The sequence below is a fragment of the Leguminivora glycinivorella genome, chromosome 21 (genome assembly GCF_023078275.1).
Source record: "Leguminivora glycinivorella isolate SPB_JAAS2020 chromosome 21, LegGlyc_1.1, whole genome shotgun sequence".
Lineage (NCBI taxonomy): Eukaryota > Metazoa > Arthropoda > Insecta > Lepidoptera > Tortricidae > Leguminivora > Leguminivora glycinivorella.
Window position 1 is genome coordinate 571,577 of NC_062991.1, and position 27,681 is coordinate 599,257.

Sequence of the window (27,681 nt, forward strand, 5' to 3'; positions counted from 1 at the left end):
ATTTTTGTTGATACTCCGTTAGATTGCAACTCTGATTGAATGTAACATTTTAGGCTCAATTTCTCAAAGTGAAATTCTAAAAGTTTTTATTCCTGTGTCCAGAGATGGCAGTACTGCACTCTGACTGCAAATTTTTACCACAATATGCTTCCTTACTCCATTTTCTTTGTCTTTACCTATTTGTGTCACCATCCAACGTACAAATATATAAAATTTCAGCTCAATTGAATAATAGGAAGTAGGTCTAATTGATCTTGCAAGGTTTGACTCAAACATACACGGTGTTTGTGAGCATTGTTTTAAAAGCATATTTCTGGATTTCGCCTAGTTTCAGAGTCATTAACAATTGAAAAAAAAAATTATTACTTAGTACAAAAGACTTTTTTAACAGTGTTGATGCCATTATGGAGAATAGTCTCATTATCCTCATTGATAGAGTTCAAAAAATGAGAAGTAAAATTACCTTTAAAACATGAGGTTTTCAGAAAAAAAAACGTTAAAACTCATTTGAAGTGACAGTTTTATGAATAACATTTACTTTTTTTGGAAAAATACATTCATAAATAGTAAAAAAAATAAAATCTTTTGGCCTCAGAAATGCGTGGTTAAATCTCTCACAATCCTCACGAGCACCGTGTATAATACCAACATTGCAAGTTAATTATAAACGTACAAAAACTTTTAATAACCAATTAAACAATTCTCAATGATTCAAAATTGTCTAGCAGTTGGCCAACATGTGTTTCAGTCTAGCTAAAGTGAGCAAAAAACCGGTTTGTGGTTTTTTTGGCGTCTGGCGGCGGTCTGATGGGATTGTCTGTGTCAACGACCCACCTTGAACCACTTACATAACCAAGTTACTGGCTAGCGAGCTAAACCGTTTTCTAGTTTTATGTATTCTACAGTACTTGGGAATTTTAGAAAGTTTTATTGACAAAGTTTTTTTGAAGTGCTGTCCCTATTTGACGCCTATTTCAGTTTACAGTGTTACTAGCTTTTGCCCGCGGCTTCGTACGCGGTAAATTCGTAAATTACGGAATGCACACAAACTTCTACCCCCCCCCCCCCATTTTAGGGAAAAGGGCGGTTAGAAAGAGACAAAAAGTAGTCAATGTCACTCTCCATCCCTTCAACTATATCCACTTAAAAAATCACGTCAATTCGTCGGTCCGTTTTGTGGTGAAAGATGGACAAACAGACACACACACTTTCCCATTTATAATATTGTATATTAGTATGGATTGTCTTAGTTTTTGATTTGAGAATTAATTTCTTCAGTCAGCCTGTCATATGTCACTCATACAAGCATAGTACGCGTTCACCTACATGAGCTTAGACTGTGTGCTAGGAACGCGCCTCTTTCATATATTTGATCACCAGTGTCCGAGGTGTGCTTGTATGTACCACGTGGAAGCGGCCAGTGGAGAAAGAGGCTGGCGCAAGTGGGCTAGGCTGGAAGGATTTGGAAGCAGTCGCCCAGAATGTCTTCATAGTTCTAAAAAATTATATGTTTGTTTTTCTTTATGACGTGATACATAACAGGTTATGTTGGTTTTATGTGAGCCAAGTTTTAGAAAATGTTTGAATTTTTCCTTGTTAAAGTAATTTTTTGTTTTTGTTGTTTGGTCAGTTGTCTACAGTGTAGTCATCACTTTAAAATAATTTCCATAAGGTACAGCAGGGCAAATCTCGACTGGGGGCAAATGTAACTGGTCCATTTTTTCCATGTTTTACAATGTTTGCATTATTAAATAGAGTGTCCACCGGTTATATATGGTAGGCGTGTTCAGTGGATACATGTAGAACTCAACATCATAGTGTAATAATGGAATAAATGGATCAGCTACAATTGCCCTCCAGTCGAGATTTGCCCCGCTGTACCTTACCGTCTTTTGAAGAAGTTATGTTTGCTATTCACATTTTTTAAATAAAAGGAAAATGTTGTTGAATGTTGTTGAAATTGATAGATATGAATAATACAAATTTAGTGTAATTTTCATTGGATATTATCAGATGTTGATTTATTGCAGTGTTTCAAAAATGGACCCATTAACAACTGTCTAAAAATTACCCTTTATAGCTGCCTTTATTTAAATCATTTATTTAAAAAATCTAAATATATAAAAGAAGGAACTGACTGACAGACATATCAACGCACAGCCGAAACCGCTGGTCCTAGTGATCCCAAATATGGCACATATGGTGTAGAGGAGCACTAAGAAAGGATTTTTCAAAATTCCCACCAACACTCAGGCGACGCATGTCTTAAGACGCGGAAAGGACGTCAGCGCCACGCCGCCCGAATGTAATTTAAAACGTCCTTTCTGCGTCTAAAGACATGCGTCGCCTGTGTGTGGATAGTCCTAAGGGGGTGAAATGGGGGTCAAAGTTTGTATGGAAAAACAAGATTACGTACGCGGGCGAAGCCGTGGGGGAAAGTTAGTAACTCATCATTATTTTTAAAATCGGGACTTAATCGCGTATAACTATATATTAAACTGACCTCTAACGTTTCAAGGACGGCGTTGTCCCCGTGGTCTCGGAGAACAAACGGGGTCTTCTCCGAGACCACGGGGACAACGCCGTCCTTGAAACGTTGGAGGTCAGTTTAATATGTAGTTATACGCGATTAAGTCCCGATTTTAAAAATAATGATGTGTAATAATCGTGAAAGTTTAAATCAAGTTAGTAACTAATAAAATTACAAATAATATCCACAAATAATAGTTATTTGTTATACAAGGGGGCAAAGTTGTATGGAATTGCCGAGTGTGGAATTGAAAAACGAGCAAGTGAAAGGATTCTATAGTTGAACCACGAGCGAAGCGAGTTGTTCGAGAATAGAATCCTGAACTTGCGAGTTTTTTAACACACGAGAAGTAAAATACATTTGCACCCGAGTGTAACACAAAACTTTTCCCCTCACTATAGCGAGGAAACTACAACGCAAAAAATGCGTTTATCACTGCTCCCAGTAGTTTCACAGGTGGTAAATCGTCTTTATTACTGGATTTACCTATTTTTATCAATTTTAAAGCAGTTAATTTGACTTTATTCAAGGTCAAATTACTTTACCCACTACTGGATAAAATGCGTTTTTACCCGCTGGTATTAAAGGACAAAACACGTGTTTCCAAGCTAGTGAGGGGAAAAATACAAAACCGAGAGAGCGCTATGGCAACAGTTTTGCCAGATTAGATAGATAAACACACTCGTTCGCAGTTTTTGGGGTCACCTACATCCACATTACTATCTTGATCATAAATTCCTGAAGTGATCTAAAGTTAGCACTTTTCTAGGTCGCATTACACATCAATGGAACGTGTCACATCCTACTTGTACCAATTTAACATGCTTTCCTGCTATAAATGGGTTGGACTCAATTTTTTTTATTAGTCATATTGGTTATTGAATTTTTTAACCCCCGACGCAAGAACGACGGGGTGTTATAAGTTTGACGTGTCTGTCTGTTTGTCTGTCTGGGTATGTGTGTCTGTCTGTGGCATCGTAGCTCCCGAACGGATGAACCGATTTCGATTTAGTTTTTTTTTGTTTCAAAGCTGAGTTAGTCGTGAGTATGTTTCATAAAATTCGATCCACTATGTCGCGGTCGGGGGTTTTTCATAATTTAAAGCCTCCGCCACACATAAAGCGTATTGATAGCGTAGCGTTAGCGGAAGCAATGATAGCGGTGCGCCGAGCGTTCCGCTCGCAATCCGCGCTCGTTAGTTCCCGCTAGCGTCCGCTGGGCGCAAGGCGCAACGCTATCAAGTATCAATGCGCTCCGCTGACGCTCCGCTAACGCTCCGCCTACGCTTTCAAAACGCGCATGTGTGGCCGAGCTTTTAATCAATGGAAGTTGTTTGGTGGACTACTATGTTTTCAAAATTATATGTCGGATCGTGGGCGTATCATACCAGAACCGTTGTCAGGACCTTCCGTAGTTGTTTATGAGAGCTTTTAATGAAATACCATGTCCATATCATAGAATTTAAAGCTCGGCCTCACATGCGCGTTTGAGAGCGTAGGCGGAGCGGAGGAGCGTTAGCGGAGCGCAATGATAGCGGTGCGCCGGACAAAAGCTGGCGTTGCGCCCAGCGGACGCCGGTGGGAACTAACGAGCGTGGATTGCGAGCCTAACGCCAGCGTTCGTCCGGCGCACCGCTATCATTGCGCTCCGCTAACGCTCTGCTAACGCTACGCTATCAAAACGCTTTATGTGTGGCGGAGGCTTTACTGCATAAAACCGATTACACACCAAATCATATCATAGAATACATTCCGCCTGTTATTTCGATTTTCGAGCAAACCGCCGGATTAAACCGATTAATCTCCAACAACGCCAGGACTCAATCATTTGTCCTCCAGATCGATTGACAGCCTCCAATCATCTGTTTCTCAATTATGTTCTTTTAGACAGCAGCGTCCTCTCTGACGTTTTGGCAGAACTCAGTCGAATACCAGCTAGGTTGTACAAAGTTGTAAAACCCTTGTTTGCTCTATTTGTCAAATATAGCGTGATAAAAAGTATCTTAAACTACATTTTGGTCGTTCTCCGACATATATTTGTGAGCACAACTTTCATAAAGAAAACTAACGAGGCTTGACAGAATTTTCTCACCCGCTATTTGCCGACTGTACCTTTAGTATTGTTACTCACAAACTCACTTTAAGTTAAAAGATGTTTAATGCTAAAGCGAAATTGAACTTTATAAGAATATTTGTTATGAATGTTAACCAAAATTTTTTTAACCTACGTCTACAGTGGCGCCATCTGGCGAGCACAAAAATAGTGGACCTCTAAAGTCAGTACTATAAGAAAGTGATGCAGGGGTCAAATCTTGCAAGTCAAAGACCCAACTTCCAAGCTGAAAATTTGCATACGTCTCTGTGATAAAACAACTTTTGACGTTTTTGAAATTGCTTTGATGAGTTTTATCTGCCTGGAGACTGTACAGTGTACAGTCAGCAATAAATGCTTGTACGGTCAGCCAAGAAAGTGATTTACCACTTTTCGACTCTATTTTTGAACACAAGGTTGAAAAGTGGTAAACCACTTGTTTGGCTGACTGTACCAAAAATTTTATTTAGGGCAAACAATCCATACTTTCATAGTAATACATAGTGTAAATGGCAAAGTGTGTGTGTCTGTTTGTTTGTCCGTCTTTCACGGCAAAACGGAGCGATGAATTGACGTGATTTTTGAAGTGGAAATAGTTGAAGGGATGGAGAGTGACATAGGCTACTTTTCGTCTCTTTTTAACCCCCGACGTAAAAACGAAGGGGTGTTATAAGTTTGACGTGTCTGTCTGTCTGTCTGTCTGTTTGGCTGTGTGTGTGTCTGTCTGTGGCATCGTAGCTCCCGAACGGATGAACCGATTTCGATTTAGTTTTTTTTATTTGAAAGCTGTGTTAGTCGGGAGTGTTCTTAGCCATGTTTCATGAAAATCGGTCCACTAGGTCGCGGTCGGGGGTTTTTTCAAAATTTTAATTTTGTGGTTATTAGCTAGTAATTCATACATAGTATTTAATTAGTGATTGAACTAGTTCTGGCAACGATGCACCGTCCTATTGCGAAGCGCCTAGTTAGGTGCATTGCGTGCACGCTACCTGCATAAGCGGCTGCATTTTTAGGCGCGGGCTGAATGCAGTTACGATAGCTTTGCTTTGCTTATTTTGATGACATGGTAGGGGGTCTAGGTGATTAATTAAGTCTTTTGTAGTTATTACCACTTTTAACAGTTTTCCTTACTTTTGCTGAGAAGGGGAAAAGAAAGGATAAGGATGTAAGGGTAAATAACTAATTAATAATTCTGATTACGTAATAATTTCACGGCGTCTAACACACTGTAGGAACTTATTACAGCCGATATAGAAAGGTGTGTAGATACTTAATTTTGACGTCAACATTGTTATTTTATTACACGCCACAAATGCTATATGTAGAACGTGTCATTGAACTTGTTAAATTCGGTTCCCGAGGCCGTTCCCGGCCAGTCACTCTGATTAATCCGCTGTGAACTGGTAATACAGTCGTTCAGTTATATCTACACAGTTACGTCACAGTATAATAAAGAGTACTATCGTACAGTATGGTCAATCCGGCTCCCCGTTGATAGTGCCGCCCACCCCCTCTCGGTTACCTCACAGTTACCGCCTGTCAAAACGCGAACAGTTCGACCTGTCATATCTCACTCCTACAAGCATAGTACGCGTTCACCTACACGAGCTTTAGACTATGTGCTAGGAACGCGCCTCTTTCATATATTTGAACGCCAGTGTCCGAGATGTGGTTACGTGAACAAAAATATCTGCACGTGCTCTCCTCGGTCATCTACAGATAGTTTTATTTTAGCTATTGATTCTGCCATAACATTTTTTTTAAGCCATAATTAATGGCCAAGTCACCAGACAGACGCAGATAGGTGAAAATAAGGTCAGTGATTCATATGAAGGATAGAGATAGGAACAGGTGGGTCAATGTACGAAATTCTTCGTGGTTCACTTTAGTCGTCGAAAAACATGCAAGACCACCAGCTTGGTTATTTAGAATATTTTGTTGTGTTTATATTAAGTAAACTAGCGACCCGCCCCGGCTTCGCACGGGTAGACGGGTACTATACCTACATGTAAACCTTCCTCTACAATCACTATCTATTAAAAAAAACCGCATCAAAATCCGTTGCGTAGTTTTAAAGATTTAAGCATACATAGGGACATAGGGACAGAGAAAGCGACTTTGGTTTATACTATGTAGTGATGATGTATTGTTAATGGTAGTTTATTAAACTTTTGCCCTTACATTAAAGCGTTTTATTTCTTTTCTCATATTTTTGTCCTATTCAATACATATAAAGATACTTAGAATAGATATAATACAGACAGGCCGACGTGAAATTGTGGAAATTAAATATAATGGAACTAAAATAATCCAATTTGACTAGAAAATGTAGTAGTAACTAGAAAATGGTGTGTAATTTTTCTGTTCGACGGACCCGGGAAACGGCACCTTCGTTTAGCGCAGCGGCCTAATTTTGCCAGCCGGAGGGCAGAAAAAGTATTTACAAAAGATTTTTTACTTAGACACAATTTTTTTAACATGAAAGCATGTATAGATCATTTTGAACACATTTTCTGCTTAGATACTGCCTGTGACTGTAACGTCGGTTAACGTGTTACATTACATGGCCCGTAAATAGCAATTTTAACATCAAAGACGTTGATACGAAGTATAAAAGCGCGCCTGACGTTATATAACGTCATCTTCGTTTAGGTAAGGGTCGTTGACCTCGTAATTGATTACCAATTGGGACGACTATTCATGTGACCTGAATGGACAACACTATTCTATGACTAAGGGCTGCTACACACAGACAGACATAGTCATACCGATCTAAATTTTAATTTCACGTAGCCGAATCATCCTGCACTATTTAAAGTTACTGTTTGATCCAATGGTTGACTGGTAGAGAATGCCTTAAGGCATTAAGTCCGCCATTTGTACAATTTTGTGTCGTGCAATAAAGTTAAAATAAATAAATCATCGTTTATTCATTTTCTTTCTCTAGTTTAGGCATTTGCGTACAAAATGAATGTAAAAGAAAATAAAAACACTTAAAAAACAAATATAATACCTGGGCCATTTTTTTTGTAACCCCACCCCACTTTTTTTGTAAGGTGGGTATTTTTTTACGATTCATACTCAGAATCGCGAGGTCTTTCGATCCTGATAGCAGAAAAAAATTGTCCCAAGATTTCCATACATTTTCCAAACCTTTAATTCCGTTACCGCCATACAAAATGTATGAAAAAATGGTAACGGAATTGGAAAAAACCTTGGGACCCTTTTTTCTCCTATTAGGATTAAAAAAACTCCCGATTCTGAGTGGAAACCACATAAAAATTCCAAATCCAAAAAAAAACTGAAAAAAATGGCCCACTTAACTCAGAGGGCCAAAGCTGCCGGTGGTCAGGGCTGTAGAAAGAGGAACCATCGGTCTATTCGCGCCGTGTCCAAGATCACCGCCTTCTGCATCTGACCATTGACACAGAATATATAATAGTACTAGCTTTTACCCGCGGCTTCGCCCGCGTAATAAAAGTATTCATTAAGATTTTCATTTGGATCCTTAGGTTTCTCTGGTATATTTATCTGCGATTATTTCGATTGCACATAATACTTTTGCTTGCAATGATTGTAGAAATATTACACATCGACCACAGCGTAGGTAATTCTATATACGCTGGGGAAACCTTTATAAACATCCCACATAGCCCGTATTTCGACACTATATGATCGGTGGGTAAAAAGTACTTTTTTCTATTATCCCTTACAATTTTTTACATTTTGCTTATACTTATCGCAAACGTAATCTTCAAGCAAGCAAACAACGATCGTCTTAGAGCACTTTGATTGTAAGAGACCGCCGACCGATTATCCGTATCCCTCTAACGATACCCATATTATCCGTATCCGTATCCGTTTCCGTATCCGTATCCGTATCCCTATCCGTATCCCTATCTCTATCCCTATCGCTATCGCTATCGCTAACGCTATGGCTATCGCTATCCCTATCGCTATCCCTATCGCTATCCCTATCCCTTATCAAGATAACACTAAGTTCTCGCGCTTTGTACACATATTTAAAGTCACATACAGGTCGAAAGCGATTATTTACATTATTTTTACCTTTTTTCCCAACGTTTCGGCCAGGTTGCACTGGCCGTGGTCGCGGAAGACTGACGTCCCAGCAAAATGTCACCGGAGATGTAAACAACACAAAACTAACCGATATTAATTTATATAAATGTTCGGGGTAGACAAATAAATATAATTTACCCGCATGTAATTATTTACGACATCACATTAGAAACCTCAAAAATAACAGTACTTCTCCACTATTTAATGGATGTTATTATACATATAAACCTTCCTCTTGAATCACTCTATCTATTAAAAAAAACCGCATCAAAATCCGTTGCGTAGTTTCAAAGATTGAAGCATACAAAGGGACATAGGGACAGAGAAAGCGACTTTGTTTTATACTATGTAGTGACATCGCTATCCCTATCGCTATCCCTATCATTCATTCATTCATTCATTCATTTATTCCTTTATCAAACATAGTTTTACATGTCAACAAAATTACATATAAATACATTCTTCTTTGTTATTTTTTGTTATTAAGTGTCTACAGTCGGCACTTATAACTTACATAGTTAATGCAAACATGCTGTCGAAGATACATTTCAATTTTATAATTCAAAATGGTTGGTATAGTGAACCAGTTCAAGAGTGCACGTCGTTGAAAAATTCGTCAACAGTGTAATACGCTTCAAGCATAAGTTTATTTTTAAGTTTATTTACGAATTTACGATTATCGCTATCCCTATCGCTATCCCTATCCCTTATCAAGATAACACTAAGTTCTCGCGCTTTGTACACATATTTAAAGTCACATACAGACAGGTCGAATGCGATTAATTAACATTATTTTTACCTTTTTTCCCAACGTTTCGGCCAGGTTGCACTGGCCGTGGTCGCGGAAGACTGACGTCCCAGCAAAATGTCACCCCATGTAAACAACACAAAACTACCCGATATTAATTTATATAAATGTTCGGGGTAGACAAATATATATAATCTACCCGCATGTAATTATTTACGACATCACATTAGAAACCTCAAAAATAACAGTACTTCTCCACTATTTAATGGATGTTATTATACATATAAACCTTCCTCTTGAATCACTCTATCTATTAAAAAAAACCGCATCAAAATCCGTTGCGTAGTTTCAAAGATTTAAGCATACAAAGGGACATAGGGACATAGGGACAGAAAAAGTGACTTTGTTTTATACTATGTAGTGATGATGATAAGTACAGAAGGCTCACTCCTTTGATCTTTACAAAACTTTATTTTATTTTTTAATAAATTAAATTGAAAAAAAAAATGCCGCCATTCTAAATTCTTACCTACTTTGACAAAGGGACCGCACGCGAGCAGCTGACATTGAATTCTATTGCGCCGCGCGAAGCTCGTCTCGTCACCAGTGAATGGGCCGCGAACTCGCGGCCACCGGCATGTAGCGCGGCGATAGAATCGCGGAGTGAGCCGCCCCTGCCCTTGATCACCTAGCGAGAGTCTCTCAAGATGTTATTCGACTCTCTTCGCTATAACCGTTCGCTGTATTATTACATACTAGCTTTTACCCGCGGCTTCGCCCGCGTAATAAAAGTATTCATTAAGATTTTCATTTGGATCCTTAGGTTTCTCTGGTATATTTATCTGCGATTATTTCGATTGCACATAATACTTTTGCTTGAAATGATTGTAGAAATATTACACATCGACCACAGCGTAGGTAATTCTATATACGCTGGGGAAACCTTTATAAACATCCCACATAGCCCGTATTTCGACACTATATGATCGGTGGGTAAAAAGTACTTTTTTCTATTATCCCTTACAATTTTTTACATTTTGCTTATACTTATCGCAAACGTAATCTTCAAGCAAGCAAACAACGATCGTCTTAGAGCACTTTGATTGTAAGAGACCGCCGACCGGTTATCCGTATCCCTCTAACGATACCCATATTATCCGTATCCGTATCCGTTTCCGTATCCGTATCCGTATCCCTATCTCTATCCCTATCGCTATCGCTATCGCTAACGCTATGGCTATCGCTATCCCTATCGCTATCCCTATCGCTATCCCTATCCCTTATCAAGATAACACTAAGTTCTCGCGCTTTGTACACATATTTAAAGTCACATACAGGTCGAAAGCGATGAATTAACATTATTTTTACCTTTTTAGGGTTCCGTAGCCAAAATGGCAAAAACGGAACCCTTATAGTTTCGTCATGTCCGTCTGTCCGTCTGTCCGTCTGTCCGTCTGTCCGTCTGTCACAGCCGATTTACTCGGAAACTATAAGTACTACAGTGATGAAATTTGATGGGAATATGTGTTGTATGAACCGCTACAAAATTATGACACTAAATAGTAAAAAAAGAATTGGGGTGGGGCCCCCATACATGTAACTGAGGGATGAAAATTTTTTTTTCGATGTACATACCCGTGTGGGGTATCAATGGAAAGGTCTTTTAAAATGATATAAAGTTTTCTAAAAAACATTTTTCTTAAAGTGAACGGTTTTTGAGATATCAGCTCTCAAAGTCGTAAAAAGTATGTCCCCCCCCCTCTATTTTTATAACTACGGGGTATAAAATTCTAAAAAAAATAGAGGTGATGCATGCTAATTAACTCTTTCAACGATTTTTGGTTTGATCAAAGTATCTCTTATAGTTTTTGAGATAGGTTGATTTAACTGTAATTTTGGTTAAGTTATTGGTTTATTATATTTGCTGCTACGGAACCCTTTGTGCGCGAGCCCGACTCGCACTTGGCCGGTTTTTCCCAACGTTTCGGCCAGGTTGCACTGGCCGTGGTCGCGGAAGACTGACGTCCCAGCAAAATGTCACCGGAGATGTAAACAACACAAAACTACCCGATATTAATTTATATAAATGTTCGGGGTAGACAAATAAATATAATCTACCCGCATGTAATTATTTACGACATCACATTAGAAACCTCAAAAATAACAGTACTTCTCCACTATTTAATGGATGTTATTATACATATAAACCTTCCTCTTGAATAACTCTATCTATTAAAAAAAAAAACCGCATCAAAATCCGTTGCGTAGTTTCAAAGATTTAAGCATACAAAGGGACATAGGGACAGAGAAAGCGACTTTGTTTTATACTATGTAGTGATATCGCTATCCCTATCGCTATCCCTATCCCTTATCAAGATAACACTAAGTTCTCGCGCTTTGTACACATATTTAAAGTCACATACAGGTCGAATGCGATTAATTAACATTATTTTTACCTTTTTTCCCAACGTTTCGGCCAGGTTGCACTGGCCGTGGTCGCGGAAGACTGACGTCCCAGCAAAATGTCACCGGAGATGTAAACAACACAAAACTACCCGATATTAATTTATATAAATGTTCGGGGTAGACAAATAAATATAATCTACCCGCATGTAATTATTTACGACATCACATTAGAAACCTCAAAAATAACAGTACTTCTCCACTATTTAATGGATGTTATTATACATATAAACCTTCCTCTTGAATCACTCTATCTATTAAAAAAAACCGCATCAAAATCCGTTGCGTAGTTTCAAAGATTTAAGCATACAAAGGGACATAGGGACATAGGGACAGAAAAAGTGACTTTGTTTTATACTATGTAGTGATTAAAGTCAGAATATCTGTATGTGTATCCCACAGTGGGGCAATGGCTTAAAATTAACGAAAGTAATTAACTAATTGGATTAGTAGACAAGACTAATACCAATAGTCGAAATGTATTGACATGTGCTTGTCATGTTAGGACTTTACGAGGTAAATAGATTGGATTCATTACGGTAACAGCCGTGGTAACACTGCGTTTCCACCAGTGTGGCTATCATGAGACTTTCCATTGGTTCTTAATAAACATATTCACTTCGCACTCTAAGAATAAATTATTTTCATAGAAAATATTTTAATTTGTATTTTAAAAGCTTGGTCACACATGCGCGTTTTGAGAGCGTAAGCAGAGCGTTAGCGGAGCGCAATGATAGCGGTGCGCGTAGCGGACGCCGGCGGGAATTAACGAGCGCGGATTGCGAGCGGCGCCAGCGTTCGTCCCGCGCACCGCTATCATTGGCTCTCCGCTAATGCTACGCTATCAAAACGCTTCATGTGTGGCGGAGGCTTAAGTAGTCACACTTATTATACTTCATATATGTACATGAAATAAAGGTCATAAGTATCCAAAGAAAACCGGCCAAGAGCGTGTCGGGCCACGCTCAGTGTAGGGTTCCGTAGTTTTCCGTATTTTTCTCAAAAACTACTAAACCTATCAAGTTCAAAACAATTTTCCTAGAAAGTCTTTATAAAGTTCTACTTTTGTGATTTTTTTCATATTTTTTAAACACATGGTTCAAAAGTTAGAGGGGGGGACGCACTTTTTTTTCCTTTGGGAGCGATTATTTACGAAAATATTAATATTATCAAAAAACGGTCTTAGTAAACCCTTATTCATTTTTTAATACCTATCCAACAATATATCACACGTTGGGGTTGGAATGAAAAAAAATATCAGCCCCCACTTTACATGTAGGGGGGGTACCCTAATAAAACATTTTTTTCCATGTTTTATTTTTGCACTTTGTTGGCGTGATTGATATACATATTGGTACCAAATTTCAGCTTTCTAGTGCTAACGGTTACTGAGATTATCCGCGGACGGGCGGACGGACGGACGGACGGACGGACGGACGGACGGACGGACGGACGGACGGACGGACGGACGGACGGACAGACAGACATGGCGAAACTATAAGGATTCCTAGTTGACTACGGAACCCTAAAAACGTGACCAAGGCCTCCAAGTGTCCCGGTAAATGGAGAACGCTGGTTCGATTCCAGCTCGGGACACTTTGAGGCCTTGCCTTGATCACTTTCTTTGTATATGACATTTATTTTATGTATATTCACTTTGCTCAACTTTGGTGGAAACGTAACTTTAGTTCAGACTAAAACTACTTAGTTATTTGTAAATGAACTTGTATTTTGAAGAGACTAAGAAAAATGTGGTAAAGATGAGAGTTAAAAATACAAACAATTAAACTAGGCTCTCTACAAATTTGGCGTGAGTTTTTATGATTATTTTCTCATTTCAGAATATCATGGTCAAGGCATGGACGCGGGAGGGAACAATTTTGACTCCGGTAAGTGATTACCTTATTTCTTATCGAAAACTAACAGTTTAAGTATGGTCAACCAAGAAAGTGGTTTACCACTTTTAGACTCTATTTGAAACACAAGGTTGAAAAGTGGTAAACCACTTTTTTGGCTGACTGTACATGTTAATTTCCACGGAACATTCTTGTTTGAAAGCTATAACGCGATTGATTGACGATCTTGCATCTCGCACGCGATTGGTCGCATTGAATGCACGCTTGGCTCGCTGTAGTGTACAGTTTTACTGGATTTTAAAAGCTCGGCCACACATGCGCGTTTTGAGAGCGTAGGCGGAGCGTTAGCGGAGCGCATTGATTGCGGTGCGCCGGACGAACGCTGGCGTTGCGCCTAGCGGAACTAACGAGCGCGGATTGCGAGCGGAACGCCAGCGTTCATCCGGCGCACCGCTATCATTGCGCTCCGCTGACGCTACGCTATCAAAACGCTTTATGTGTGGCGGAGGCTTTACAGAAAAATCTTAAACTTGAAAAATTCACGAAACTTTAACGAAAAATAAAGGGAATTTTAATTTATGAAATGGGAAGTTTCAGCTATTCAATTGTCCATACAAAGTATGGAAAGTTTCCGAAGTTTTCCTATGTGAAAATTTCAGGATTTTGGAAACTTTCCGTCGGCACATCAGTATATCGTTGTCTGTGTTGAGTACACTCAATATAACCCTACTTGGCGTACCGTGGGGCCTAGCGAATCTGTGTAAGAATGCCCTATAACTTATAAACCTTTAAGTGACCGGCCACACCAGAGCGTCGCGTGTCTCGGGGCGCGCAACGGGCGTCCGCGCCACGCCGCTTCAGTGTAATTCAAAAAACGCCTCCTCAGTACATTTTGTATAGGAAAGACGTAAGACGCGTCCCAGGTGGCGTGGCGGCGGCGGGGCGCGCGCCGCGCCGCTTGGCGGCGCGCCTTACGTCCTTCCTATACAAAATGTACTGAGGAGACGCTTTTTGAATTACACTGAAGCGGCGTGGCGCGGACGCCCGTTGCGCGCCCCGAGACACGCGACGCATAAGTGGGAACGCTGCCTAAAATATAGTGCATTAGGGTAATTCCAAAAGTCTTCTAATTACGAAAGTCGCATAAAAATCGCCATTATTTCAATCATATCAAGATTCCCCTTTCGGAATTACCAGAGCACTTCTGTCATTCGGAATTACCCTAATGCACCTTACTGCAAAGTTTTCAAACTCCTGACGGGTTACGTTTGACAAGCATTTATGATGTATATAAATACCCATTTTAAATAAATAAGGAAGTAAGGATGTACTTTTTCCCTTACTCGTGGAAGGCAAAGTAATCAATAACATCTGGTCGGTCCCTTTGGAGGTACATAGATTACCACCTACAGACCACGCTTGTGAGGAACCATAGAAAACTCGGCAGCTCACGTAGTGAGCTAAAACAAAGAAAAATAGGCCCAAGATCCAGTCTCTATTTCACTTTTGGGCAAGGTGGTTTGGTCGTAACTTGCAACTCTTGCAAGGTTATGACAATTTTCTGAAGATACGTAGCCTGGTCAACCCTAAGGACACTAGATGTAAATGTAAACGTGAAAATAAGTGATATAATACGTAGCAGAAGGAGCACGAACGCTAATGTTTGGTAACCGAGGCATATAAGACACTCCCTCTATTAGAAGTAATCTGTGGGTGGGAAAACTCGAGCTGTATTATATTAAGTTCGAAAAAACCTTACACGTTCTTGACTTCTCATATTCATGCATAATGGTTAATTATCTTTCAAGCGTAAAGTCATTCAGAAAAAAAAAACGGTTTGCGTTTGGATTCATTCTTGGGTATGATATGATTTCATTTCACCTTCAAATCAAGAGTGAACAGGCATCTTCTGGGCGAGCTCACTCCATCGTAGGCCACGTCTTTGCCTTTGGCTAGTCTGTGGCTAAGAGTAAGCCCATTTATAATTAAAAAAAAATGGGAAATGGCACATGGACATGGCTTAGCAAATGATTGAAAATATTGCAATCCATCTAGGAGAGTATAATGCTTAGCAAAACTCAATTGAAGTTAGTGCATTTTAGTTTCAGTTGTAATTTTTATTCTTAATTTAAAAACTCTGAAAGTGAACGTCCTATAGTGTCCTGTGTGCGTAGTCGAATGCACAAACGCTTACGATAATATTTTCGCGACAGAGCCAGACTACCTTTCGCGGCGTTTCGTTTTCGTTTCGCGTCGCAGAAATGCCATTCGGCTACGGGGTCAGGTGCCGTAGCCGAATGGCATTTCTGCGACGCGGATCGAAAACGAAACGCCGCGAAAGGTAGTCTGGCTCTGTCGCGCCAATACGCACGAGCGATAGAGATACATATCTACGAGCGTTTCGTTTCGTGAGCGTTTGTGCCATTCGGTTACGTACCCTGGGAGTTAGTGTTTCCATGCGACAATGACGTCGCGGTAAGCGCGTTGAAATTCCTGACATTTCCTCGGCTGCATTCTTGACAAACGGCCAAAATTCCTGAAGTCTGGTGACCCTAAAGACTAGGCTACCAAAATTTCTGTGTTGATTTGTTTCAGTTCTTTTGAAAAATTAAAATGAAATATTGATTTTTCAAGTAAGCATATACAATGCGCATATGAAGGTCAAATAAAGCTACGCCGGCTCTAACCCTACGCCTCAGCCTCGAGAAGATTTCAGTCCACCCTCAGTTGGTGGGGGGTATCCATTATGGCACCGGCAAGAAAGAAAAGAACCATCGCAACCGATTGTTTATTAGGCTCCTTTTTGCTGTGTACTTATACTTAACACAGCAAAAGGGAATGTACAAGTTTCTAATGGGGTGGCAACGCGCATGTGACACTCTTTGAGTTGCAGGCGTCTATAGGTTACGGTGACCGCTTTCCATCAGGCGGACCGTATACTTATTTGCATCTGACGTAGTATAAAAAAAATAGCGAGAACTGTGGAACCTGCAGCTGGAACCCTTGACGAAGCCATTGCTGAATTTCCTCCATAGCAAAATGTTGATAGGTAATACAGGGCATTTCCTGTAGGGGAGATAGGGGAGCATTGGGCAGTCGGGAGGTTCGGGCACGACCTTGTAAGTCGGGTCGTATGAATGGTACTTAATTTTGTATACTGTGGTAGTTTAGCTTACTAACTGGCAACACCGCTCAGGCTAATGTCATCTGCCATTTTGATTAGTTGTCAGTGTCACATGGTGTCGATCGTTTCGTGCGTGCAAAAGTAAATATTTTGATGTGATTTCGAAGGAAATAACAACGTGATCTGCGTAAAGCCGTAAGTTTCTGTATTGTCATCTAGTTATGTGTTTACGAAAGCTAATATTAACGTATAAATTAAGGTAAAACATTAGACTACAAAAAACATATTTGAATTTATTTGTGAAATGAAGGAGTGGGGAGCATTGAGCACTAATTTTAAAGGGAGGTTTGGGCATGCCCAATGCTCCCGCCACTATTGTTTGTTTCGGCAATCGCTGTAAAAAGTAAGTTCTGTGACGGGTTTAAATTGCATGTAAATATTCAATTTGAATACTAAATACTTTTGATGTTTTATTATTGTTTGTGTTACTAATTATTATATTATTTTTTCTAGAAAAATGCCGTTTGAATTTAAAAAGAAAAATAAGCGACGCGAAATCCCAAAAGAAATAATATTACGTGCCATAGAAGAAATTACAAAGGGAACAAAAATTAAAGCGACTGCAAATAAATACGACATACCTAGATCAAATCTCCAAAGATATTTAAAACAAGGCACTGTAAAGGATGTTTCTTCTAAATTCATATCTTGCCAAATATTCGCTGAAGATGAAGAAGCAAAACTGTCAGAGTATACCTCATATCTTCTAAATTGAATTATGGACTTTCAAAAGTGCAAACGCGTCAGTTGGCTTATGACTATGCATGTGCAATAAATAAAAAAATACCAGTAAGAATACTGAGTAGGTATTGAGTACTAAATCTGTAGTATTTTTTTGTTTTGAGTACTTATAGTTTAAAACAGTTGATTGTTTGTTGATTTTATTGCAAATTTTATGATTATATTATTTAATATTCAAGTAATTTACCATTAAGTGGCCTATTTAATACAGTGCCCAAACCTCCCATTGAGGTGTCCAAACCTCCCGACCATTGGGAGGTTTGGGCACTTTTGACAGTATTCAGAAAATCTCTTGCAATTTTGAGACTGATTATAATTGTATAAGTGTTCTTCGTTATAATTGAAGCCAAATATATGTGCTACTAATATAAGGAGTAAAAAGTTGATTTTGTTAAAAAATTGCATTTTTATTAAGGCTTAAGTAAAAAAGTGCCCAATGCTCCCCTATCTCCCCTACCATAAACAATTTTATACCTTTAAATGAGCAATTCTTGTATATTTATTTATATATACCGACGATCTCGGAAACCGCTCCGGCGCCTCCGCTTAGCTCGGTCGTACGAGGTCGGTCTAATGTTCGCAGACAGATAGGGTTTCGCATCCCGGCATGCTCTTATCGCTAGGCCACCAGCCCTTCATAATTTTCAAAGCAAATTCTTAATTTTCTTTGTAACAGTATATTTGGCAAATGCACTTATGAAACTTGCACTGAAATTCAATGAGCAGTGATGCAAGCTGCATGTAATCGATTTCTAATTAATAGCCGTTATGCATTCCTTGTTATATACGATACGGCTTACGATACGAGTGTGGAAAAAACCTTGATTTTTCCGCTTCGGCGGACCTCAATATGTAAACTTGTAAAAACTTTAGCACCTGTATAAACTTTTACAAGAAAAACTGGTATTTAGGTTTATACACACAAAATTTAGGTTTCAAAAAAAAAATTTAAAAAAAAACTCACAAGACATTTTTTTGATTCTGATCTGACTTATTAAATGTTATGTAAAATATTCGAAAATAAAAATTACCAAAATTTTTTTTTCTCTAAAAATTATAAAAGTTATGTAACATTTTTTGCTCGTTTTTACATCAAAAATGCGTGGCTAAAATATTTCGGGTTATTCAGGCACACTGTGTATACAAAACTCCAAAAGTTTATTTTTTGGTAATGACTTATTAGATGCTATGTGAAAGTATACAGAATTGTAAAAAAAGTATTAACACCAAAGAAAATTATTTTTTTCTAAAAATTACAAAAGTCATGCCACATTTTTTGCTTGTTTTTATATATAAAAAAAAACGGGTTATTCAGGCTAATCTGGCCCAACGTGTATGTACAGCGGGGCAAATCTCGACTGGGGGACAATTGTAACTGATCCATTTTTTCCATTATTACATGTTGAGTTCTACATGTATCCACTAAACACGCCTACCATATATAACCGGTGGACACTATTTAATAATGCAAACATTGTAAAACATGGAAAAAATGGACCAGTTACATTTGCCCCCCAGTCGAGATTTGCCCCGCTGCTCCTCACATAATGAGATTAGTATTAGTAATATGTAATATCAAAGACATATCGTCACTACTTTGAAAAAAACTTGTATCTTCGTCTGTCAATGAAAAGAAAATTGTAGTAAGTATGTATGGAATGCATATAGACTTACTGCGTTTTAACTTTGAGGAGAAGCATGAGATACGAGATTTTTTTCAAAGTAGGGACGATATGTAACTCCGTATAGACCATAGAGGAATAAGTAAGGGAAGAGTTGTAACTCCATACATCAGTAAATGCGAGTTATTTGTAGTGACATCTATCGTCATTCACTCGTCAATCACGCGCCAACTAGCTTAAATTATCAGTACTGCTACTCGACGCTAGGTGCCGACAGTGTTGCGTCTGCCAAAAATGTAATATTAAAACAGTTTATACCTTATATTATAAGGTGAAGTAATTGAAAGCAAAGTACTGATTAATACTATTGTAATATTAGCTAAAAATTGTTGAGCAATAGACTTTTTGTTCGTCGTGACATCTATTGACAAGTAGCAGTACTGATAATTTACGCTAGTTGGCGCGTGATTGACGAGTGAATGACGATAGATGTCACTACAAATAACTCGCATTTACTGATGTATGGAGTTACAACTCTTCCCTTACTTATTCCTCTATGGTATAGACGGATAAGTCTAAGAAAAAAACGTACCTCAAAACCCTAGAAAAAAAGGTACGGTGGCCTAGATGGTGTTTACACCATTGGGGAACGCTCGGCTAGATGGCGCTAATAAAAATATTTGACATTTTAACACATATCAAGCTAAGAATATGGGCCAAATTGTCAAAACTGAGGTTCAAAAGTTTTAAGCTTGTGTCGAGAGATGGCAGTCTATGCACTGTGATTACACATTTTGTCATTACTTTGAAAAAATCTCGTATCTCACACTGCTCTTCAAAGTGAAAACGCAGTAAGTCTATACGCATTCCGTACATACTTACTACAATTTTCTTTTCATTGATAGACGAAGATACAAGTTTTTTTTAAATTATTGACGATTTTACTTCGACAGTAACTCTCTATAATACTCGATCCTCTTCGGTTTTAGTTATTCATTGAGACGTCTCGCAGAAAACCTCCTGAAGCGGGGTTCATTGACCTTGCCCCATGACCGCTCCCATCGGTCGCGCCGTACCCAGACGGCACTTACATTTTATTACCCGTCTACGCGTTCACCGTTTTATACCTTATTACTAACACGTAAGGCTCAACAGTGGTCACTTTGATGACAGACGCAATAACAGCCTCTAGAAAAGTTTTTGACGTTTTAGAATGAGGAGGCAAACTGACATTTTATCCCGCAAGGTGACGCCTGTGCAAGTGCCTAGGCATGTCACTGTCATTCATATGTGAGAAAGAGAGAAAAAACATATCATTTTCTCGCTCTCACGTATGAAATTCTTTATCTGTGCAATGGACTAATATGGTTGCGCCATCTGTCATAACCTTTGAGTATGCCTCTTCATTTTGACACTTTTCGATATCGAAATTTTTTGAAATTTGCCATGACAACATACTAATATTATTAGAGTAATAACTATCGAGAAATGGGCTCCTGATGAATTGATGAGTGCACAATATACGGAATCTTAGCCGCCGTGAGAATCCACGTTTGATGATGGCTCTCTATGTATGACTCGAAACTAGTCGTCAAAACCGATATATCGTCACTACTTTTAAAAAATCTCGTATCTCACGCTGCTCCTCAAAGTTAAAACGCAGTAAGTCTATATGCATTCCATACATACTTACTACAATTTTCTTTTCATTGACAGACGAAGATACAAGTTTTTTGAAAAGTAGTGACGAAATATGTACTTATTTAAATATATGATTGAAAACCTTCGCAAGCTTATGTTTCTTTCCACATATGTGAGCGTGTTTAGTAAAACGTCCCACTTTGTCGGTTACCATTAAGGCGAGATTTACTTGTATCTTTATATGAATAAACTGACAAAGCGGCTTTATAGCAATCGACAAAGTGGGACGTTTTCCCGTGCACACTCACATATGGTTCAAGTGAAACCTGAAATTCCGATATTAATTCGACCCTATTGCCGATGAGCGTCCCTTTTTTTTAATGGGATACGAGGCAAACGAGCAGACAGGTCGCCTGATGGTAAGCGATCACCGCCGGACCCATGGGCACCCGAAACACTAGAGGTGTTGGAAGTGCGTTGCCGGCCTTTAAGATGGGTGTACGCTCTCCTGATGAAGGACTCTTTTCTATGGAAACTCACATATATAATTTCCCCTTTAAGATAATAAAGGCAGGCATAGCGGCCGCTGACGAAATTTCACGTATTGAATAATCTCGCGGAGGGCGTTGAACTCTTCTAATTTTAGACGGGTACACTACACGTCAAGTCGTCGACCTTATGTTAGTGACGCAAGGTTCAATTTAGCTCTGAGAATGTAAGGTGTCACCCGTACAAGCGTAATGGAATCACCTGATACTGTTTTGTACATAATACAGAATACAGATCTTTATTGGTAAAAAAAAATGTTTTACAGGTCATATTTATACGCAATGTTTAAAAAAATATTGATCATCGGTACTGACTTTGGTCGGCGGTATGACTTTCAGGGACTATCCATATCCACACACAGGCGACGCATGTCCTAAGACGCGACGCGCTTGGCGCGTCTTACGTCTTTCCTATACAAAATGTACCGAGGAGACGTTTTTAAATTACCTAATACACTTGGGCGGCGCGGCGCTGGCGTCCGTTCCGCGTCTTACGACGTGCGTCGCCTGAGTGTAGATAGTCCCTTTATACATGGTAACAACAACTTTTTACTTTTAAGAGTTTTGAATGATTCACGGTTATTTTCATTAGACCACAGAATATATAATAGTACGTATATAAGTATTTGTATATTATATATATCGTTGTCTGAGTACCCATAACACAAGCCTTCTTGAGCTTACCGTGGGACTCAGTCAATCTGTGTAATAATGTCCTATAATATTTATTTATTTATTTTATATAATAGTACAAGTACAGAAGGCTCACTCCTTTGATGTGCACAAAATGCCGCCATTCCAAATTTTACCTACAGTAACAAACGGCTCGCACGAGAGCAGCCGACATTGAATTTTATTGCGCCGCGCGAAGGTCGTCACCACTGAATGGGCCGCGAACTCGAGGCCGCCGGCATGTACTTGTAGCGCGACGATAGAATCGCGGAGTGAGCCGCCCCTGATTAGACTTATATTGACCGGGATATAGACCGTAATTACCTTTTTGATTTTTGTCGAGCTCCCGATATTTCGACGCAGTTGCATGCATCATGATCACGGAAAACTATCTATCGGGAGCTCGACAAAAATCAAAAAGGTAATCACGGTCTATAAGCTACCATCCACACTCATAAGACGCATGTCTTGCGGCGCGCAACGGACGTCTCCGCCACGCCGCCTGAATATAATTCAAAAAACGTCTCTTCAGTACATTTTCTATAGAAAGGACGTAAGACGCGCCACCAGGCGGCGCGGCGCGCGCCATGCCGCCGCCATCTGGGGCGCGCCTTACGTCCTTCCTATACAAAATGTACTGAGGAGACGTTTTTTGAATTACATTCAGGCGGCGTGGCGCGGACGTCCGTTCCGCACCTCAGGACATGCGTCTCTTAGATGTGGCCGGTCCCTAATGTCTATATCCCGGTCAAAATAAGTATTTTTACTTTTGTTGACATCGGTATCGGTTCGGCCTGATAACCTAAAAAAAAACATTTATTTCAAGCTTCTTGGCTCATATACCTCTGCCACACTATGCCCCTCGCGCTGCCGCGATGTGCCCTCTCCGGCCACACACTGCCCTCGCGTGATTATCGCACTAGGTTGTTGACGGCCCTTTGACTCGCTCCAAAAAAACCGACAAAATAGGGAGCGGTGGGCATGACGAGGAGCATGACGAGCGGCGTGACGAGTAGCGCGGCCACACTATGTCTCTGCCTACTTCCCACGCCGCTCGTCGAGTTGGCAGAGGTATAGTGTGAATTTTCTGAGATGAACTTTTCGCTTTAGCCGTAATCTGTTAAACAAAGGCCTTTGTTTCTATTATTCACGGCGGCTAGCTCCCGTTTGAACGGCACGTGCTATAGTCACAGTGTAGTTAAAAAGCAACTATCATGATAGTAATAAGGTTCAAATCCATAAAAAGACCTTTCGGAGATAACACGTTTTGTTACCAAAAGTTACTTGCATACTGCAGACTGTTTAATAAATTTGAACTTTATTGCTATCATGATAGTTGCTTTTTAACTACACTGAGACTTTAGCACGTGCTGTGGAAACGGGAGCTAGCCGCCGGGAATAATAGAAACAAAGGCCGTTGTTTAACAGATTACGGAATACGGCTAAAGCGAAAAGTTCATCTCAGAAAATTCATACTATAATAATATTGTCACATCCAAACTTAACTTACCCATTATTTAAATAGTATTGTGGCCAGACAGATCATCAATAGAAATTTTATGCGATGCGACCTCTTCCAGATTGCTTAATTACAATTTTATATTAGGTACAGTCAGCAACACATCTATGAATACAGCCAAAGTGCCAAAGATAAGTTTTTTTTTTTCCTAATAACACTACAAACATGCTTACTGCTACAATTTCGCCAAACCAAAGTTTATGTGCATGTATACACGCCAATAGCAATAGTCCTGTATACCACAGCTATATTTTTGACACTTTGGCTGTATTTATAGGTGTGTTGCTGGCTGTACCTACTAGATAACGCCGTGTCTTGCGTGGGCGACGGTCGCGCGATGGTCGCGCGACGGCGATGCGACGCATACGAAATCAAACCTTATCGATATGGAAGTATGAGACGCGACGGCGACGGTCGCGCGGTCGCCCACGCAAGACACGGCGTAAGCCAACGGCTATATAGGGATGACGACTACATAAAAAATGGCATTCTGTTTAGTCCGTCAGTTAGATCGTCCAATAATACTGAACACATATTTTTCGCTTTTTCTAATTAATTAAAAAATACAAAGATTCAGCATCAAAGTTCCGGGCTTGTGACGTCATTTCTAAGTAAAAAATTGTACCTAGGCGTGACGTCACGCGAAACTTCAACGCACTGTACCATCGTCATTTTTCGTTTACGAGAAAAAGGAAAAATACGTGTCTAAAATTCTTTCATAATGTAACTGATGGACTAATTAGTTTTTTTTAGTCGTCTCGCCTATTATGTATACACGATTACAACATACATATAAAACTGTCTGGGACCAGTTGACTGGACTATTCATCAGAATTAATTAGAATACTAATGATTAAAAAAAATAAAAGTACTTAGCACTTAGTATTAGTAAAAATTACGACTTATTTTACGAAAACTGAAATATATGTCTACAATACTACTAGCAACGCGCCCCGGCTTCGGATATAAAAACATATGCTCAAAAATTTAAAATTTTGAAAAAACTCCCGACCGCGACATAGTGGACCGATTTTCATGAAACATGGCTAAGAACACTCCCGACTAACTCAGCTTTGAAATAATACGAAATTAAATCCAAATCGGTTCATCCGTTCGGGAGCTACGATGCCACAGACAGACACACACAGACAGACAGACACGTCAAACTAAGGGACCGGCCACACTTAAGAGACACATGTCCTGAGGTGCGGAACGGACGTCCGCGCCACCTGGGGCGCGTCTTACGTCCTTCCTATACAAAATGTACTGAGGAGACGTTTTTTGAATAACATTCAGGCGGCGTGGCGAAGACGTCCGTTGCGCGCCCCGAGACACGCGACGCCTAGATAAGTGGGGACGCTATACCTTATAACACCCCGTCGTTTTTGCGTCGGGGGTTAAAAATTGATATAGGTAGCAGTGGCGGGGCGTGAAAATTTTCATTGATAAAGCCGGAGGGGTTTTTGGAATCTGTTTTGTATGGAATTTTAGGGAACCCGTTGGGAATCGAGTTGTATTGACGCTCCGCCACTGATAGGTAGTAAGTTTTTGTTATAAGAAAAATATTATTTATTAAAAGAAGATTGACATATGCCATCGCGCGTCTTTTGTCGACCTATGCAAGAGAGATAATCATACATTGTGTTGTTATAGTATTTAATATCTCAAACGACATTTCATTAAGTCAATGAACCAGTGGTGTCCTAGCGGTAAAAGTGTGCGTTTTTCTATCCGGAGGTCATGGGTTCAAATTCCGGCCCGTAGCAATGAGTTTTTCGGAACTCTCCAGTGTTACTAACTAACCATAAGTTTCAATAAACCGTTTGAAGTAACGAGAATAAATTAGCGTAAGAGCTGCCGCTAGGGCTCATCATAATCAATCACGTCAACGGGGCTAGGCTGATAACAGTTTTGGGACTATCTAGGTCCTAAGTGATCGATAATGCCTGGGCGGTGAGATTATCTATAGGTAGTGTAGGTACCGAAGACATATATCACTCCGTATAGACAGATACATTCTAAAAAAAAACGTACCTCAGTACCATACAGAAAAAGGTACGGTGGCCTAGATGGCACCTTTGGGGTACGCTCAGCTAGATGGCGCTAATTTTAATATTTGACATTTTATACTGACATGTTGTGACCTAATCTATAAAAACACCTATGTAAACACATGTGTATGCAATAAATGCTAAGAATATGGGCCAAATTGTCAAAACTGAGGTTCAAAAGTTTTAAGCCTGTGGCAAGAGATGGCAGTCTATGCACTGTGATTACACATTTTACTTCGACAGCAACTCTCTATAATTCTAGATCCTCTTTGGTAGGTACGAATGTATAGTCGAGTTCATTAAAATGTGTTCATTTCTTCATCTTAATAAGGTGAATAAATTTATAAGGTACAGCGGGGCAAATCTGGACTGGGGACCAAATGTAACTGGTCCATTTTTTCCATGTTTTACAATGCTTGCATTACTAAATAGAGTGTCCACCGGTTATATATGGTAATAGGCGTGTTCAGTGGATATATGTAGAACTCAACATCATAGTGTAATAATGGAAAAAATGGATTAGTTACAACTGTCCCCCAGTCGAGATTTGCCCCGCTGTACCTTATAAATTTATTCACCTTATTAAGATGAAGAAATGAACACATTTTAATGATATTTATGAACTCATACAACCCGGCAACCTTAAAATCAAGGATGATATGGGCGAGGTATAATTTTAAATTTTGTCTACATTTATTTTACTGGGTAGATTTTGACAACAAACGACTACCATATGCTCAAAAAGGCGTAAGTTATAAAACAGCTCCAGGTATTGTCATCATCGTCCTGGCGTTATCCCGGCATTTGCCACGGCTCATGGGAGCCTGGGGTCCGCTTTGACAACTAATCCCAAGATTTGGCGTAGGCACTACTTTTTACGAAAGCGACTGCCATCTGACCTTCCAACCCAAAGGGTAACTAGGCCTTATTGGAATTAGTCCGGTTTCCTCATGATGTTTTCCTTCACCGAAAAGCGACTGGCAAATATCAAATGATATTTCGCACATAAAACTCATTGGTACGAGCCGGGTTCGAACCTGCGACCTCCGGATCGAAAGTCGCACGCTCTTACCGCTAGGCCACCACCAGCTCCAGGTATTGTTTAATGGACAAAGAACCACAAAATTAAAATTTTGAAAAAACCCCCGACATTGTGTCAGACCGATTTTCATGAAACATGGCTAAGAACACTCCCGACTAACTCAGCTTTCAAACAAAAAAAACTAAATCGGTTCATCCGCTCGGGAGCTACGATGCCACAGACAGACACACACAGACAGACACGTCAAGCTTCTAACAGCCCGTCGTTCTTGCGTCGGCGGTTAAAAAGCGCTTATGCTCTTTAAGTCCTGAGCTATGGTTGTCCTTTATGACCTGAGCTGAAGATCGATATGAATGTTCGCAGTTACAAAGCCTCAGACTGTTCAAGAACTTGAAAGCAATATTCTACACAGATGTACTTATACTTACTAAGTAGTTTTTCATTGTATGAAAAAAAAGTGCGTCCCCCCCCCTCTAACTTTTGAACCATATGTTTAAAAAATATGAAAAAAATCACAAAAATAGAACTTTATAAAGACTTTCTAGGAAAATTGTTTTGAACTTGATAGGTTCAGTAGTTTTTGAGAAAAATATGGAAAACTACGGAACCCTACACTGAGCGTGGCCCGACACGCTCTTGACCGGTTTTTCATTGTATTTTCAACCCCCGACACAAAAACGACGGGGTGTTATAAGTTTGACGTGTCTGTCTGTCTGTCTGTTTGTCTGTCTGTCTGTGTGTGTGTCTGTCTGTGGCATCGTAGCTCCCGAACGGATGAACCGATTTAGATTTAGTTTTCTTTGTCTGAAAGCTGAGTTAGTCGGGAGTGTTCTTAGCCATGTTTCATGAAAATCGGTCCACTACGTCGCGGTCGGGAATTAAAAAAAAAAAAT

At 39.7% G+C, this 27,681-nt stretch overlaps 1 protein-coding gene across 1 annotated transcript in view; it reads left to right on the forward strand.

Annotated features, from left to right (window-relative positions):
- LOC125237555 (fez family zinc finger protein erm-like) overlaps nt 1-27,681 on the forward strand; it is a 109,254-nt gene that overhangs the window by 9,983 nt on the left and 71,590 nt on the right. The window contains exon 2 of the mRNA XM_048144686.1: nt 13,754-13,801. Within this exon, the coding sequence (XP_048000643.1) occupies nt 13,754-13,801 (48 nt within the window). The remainder of the gene's footprint in view (nt 1-13,753; nt 13,802-27,681) is intronic.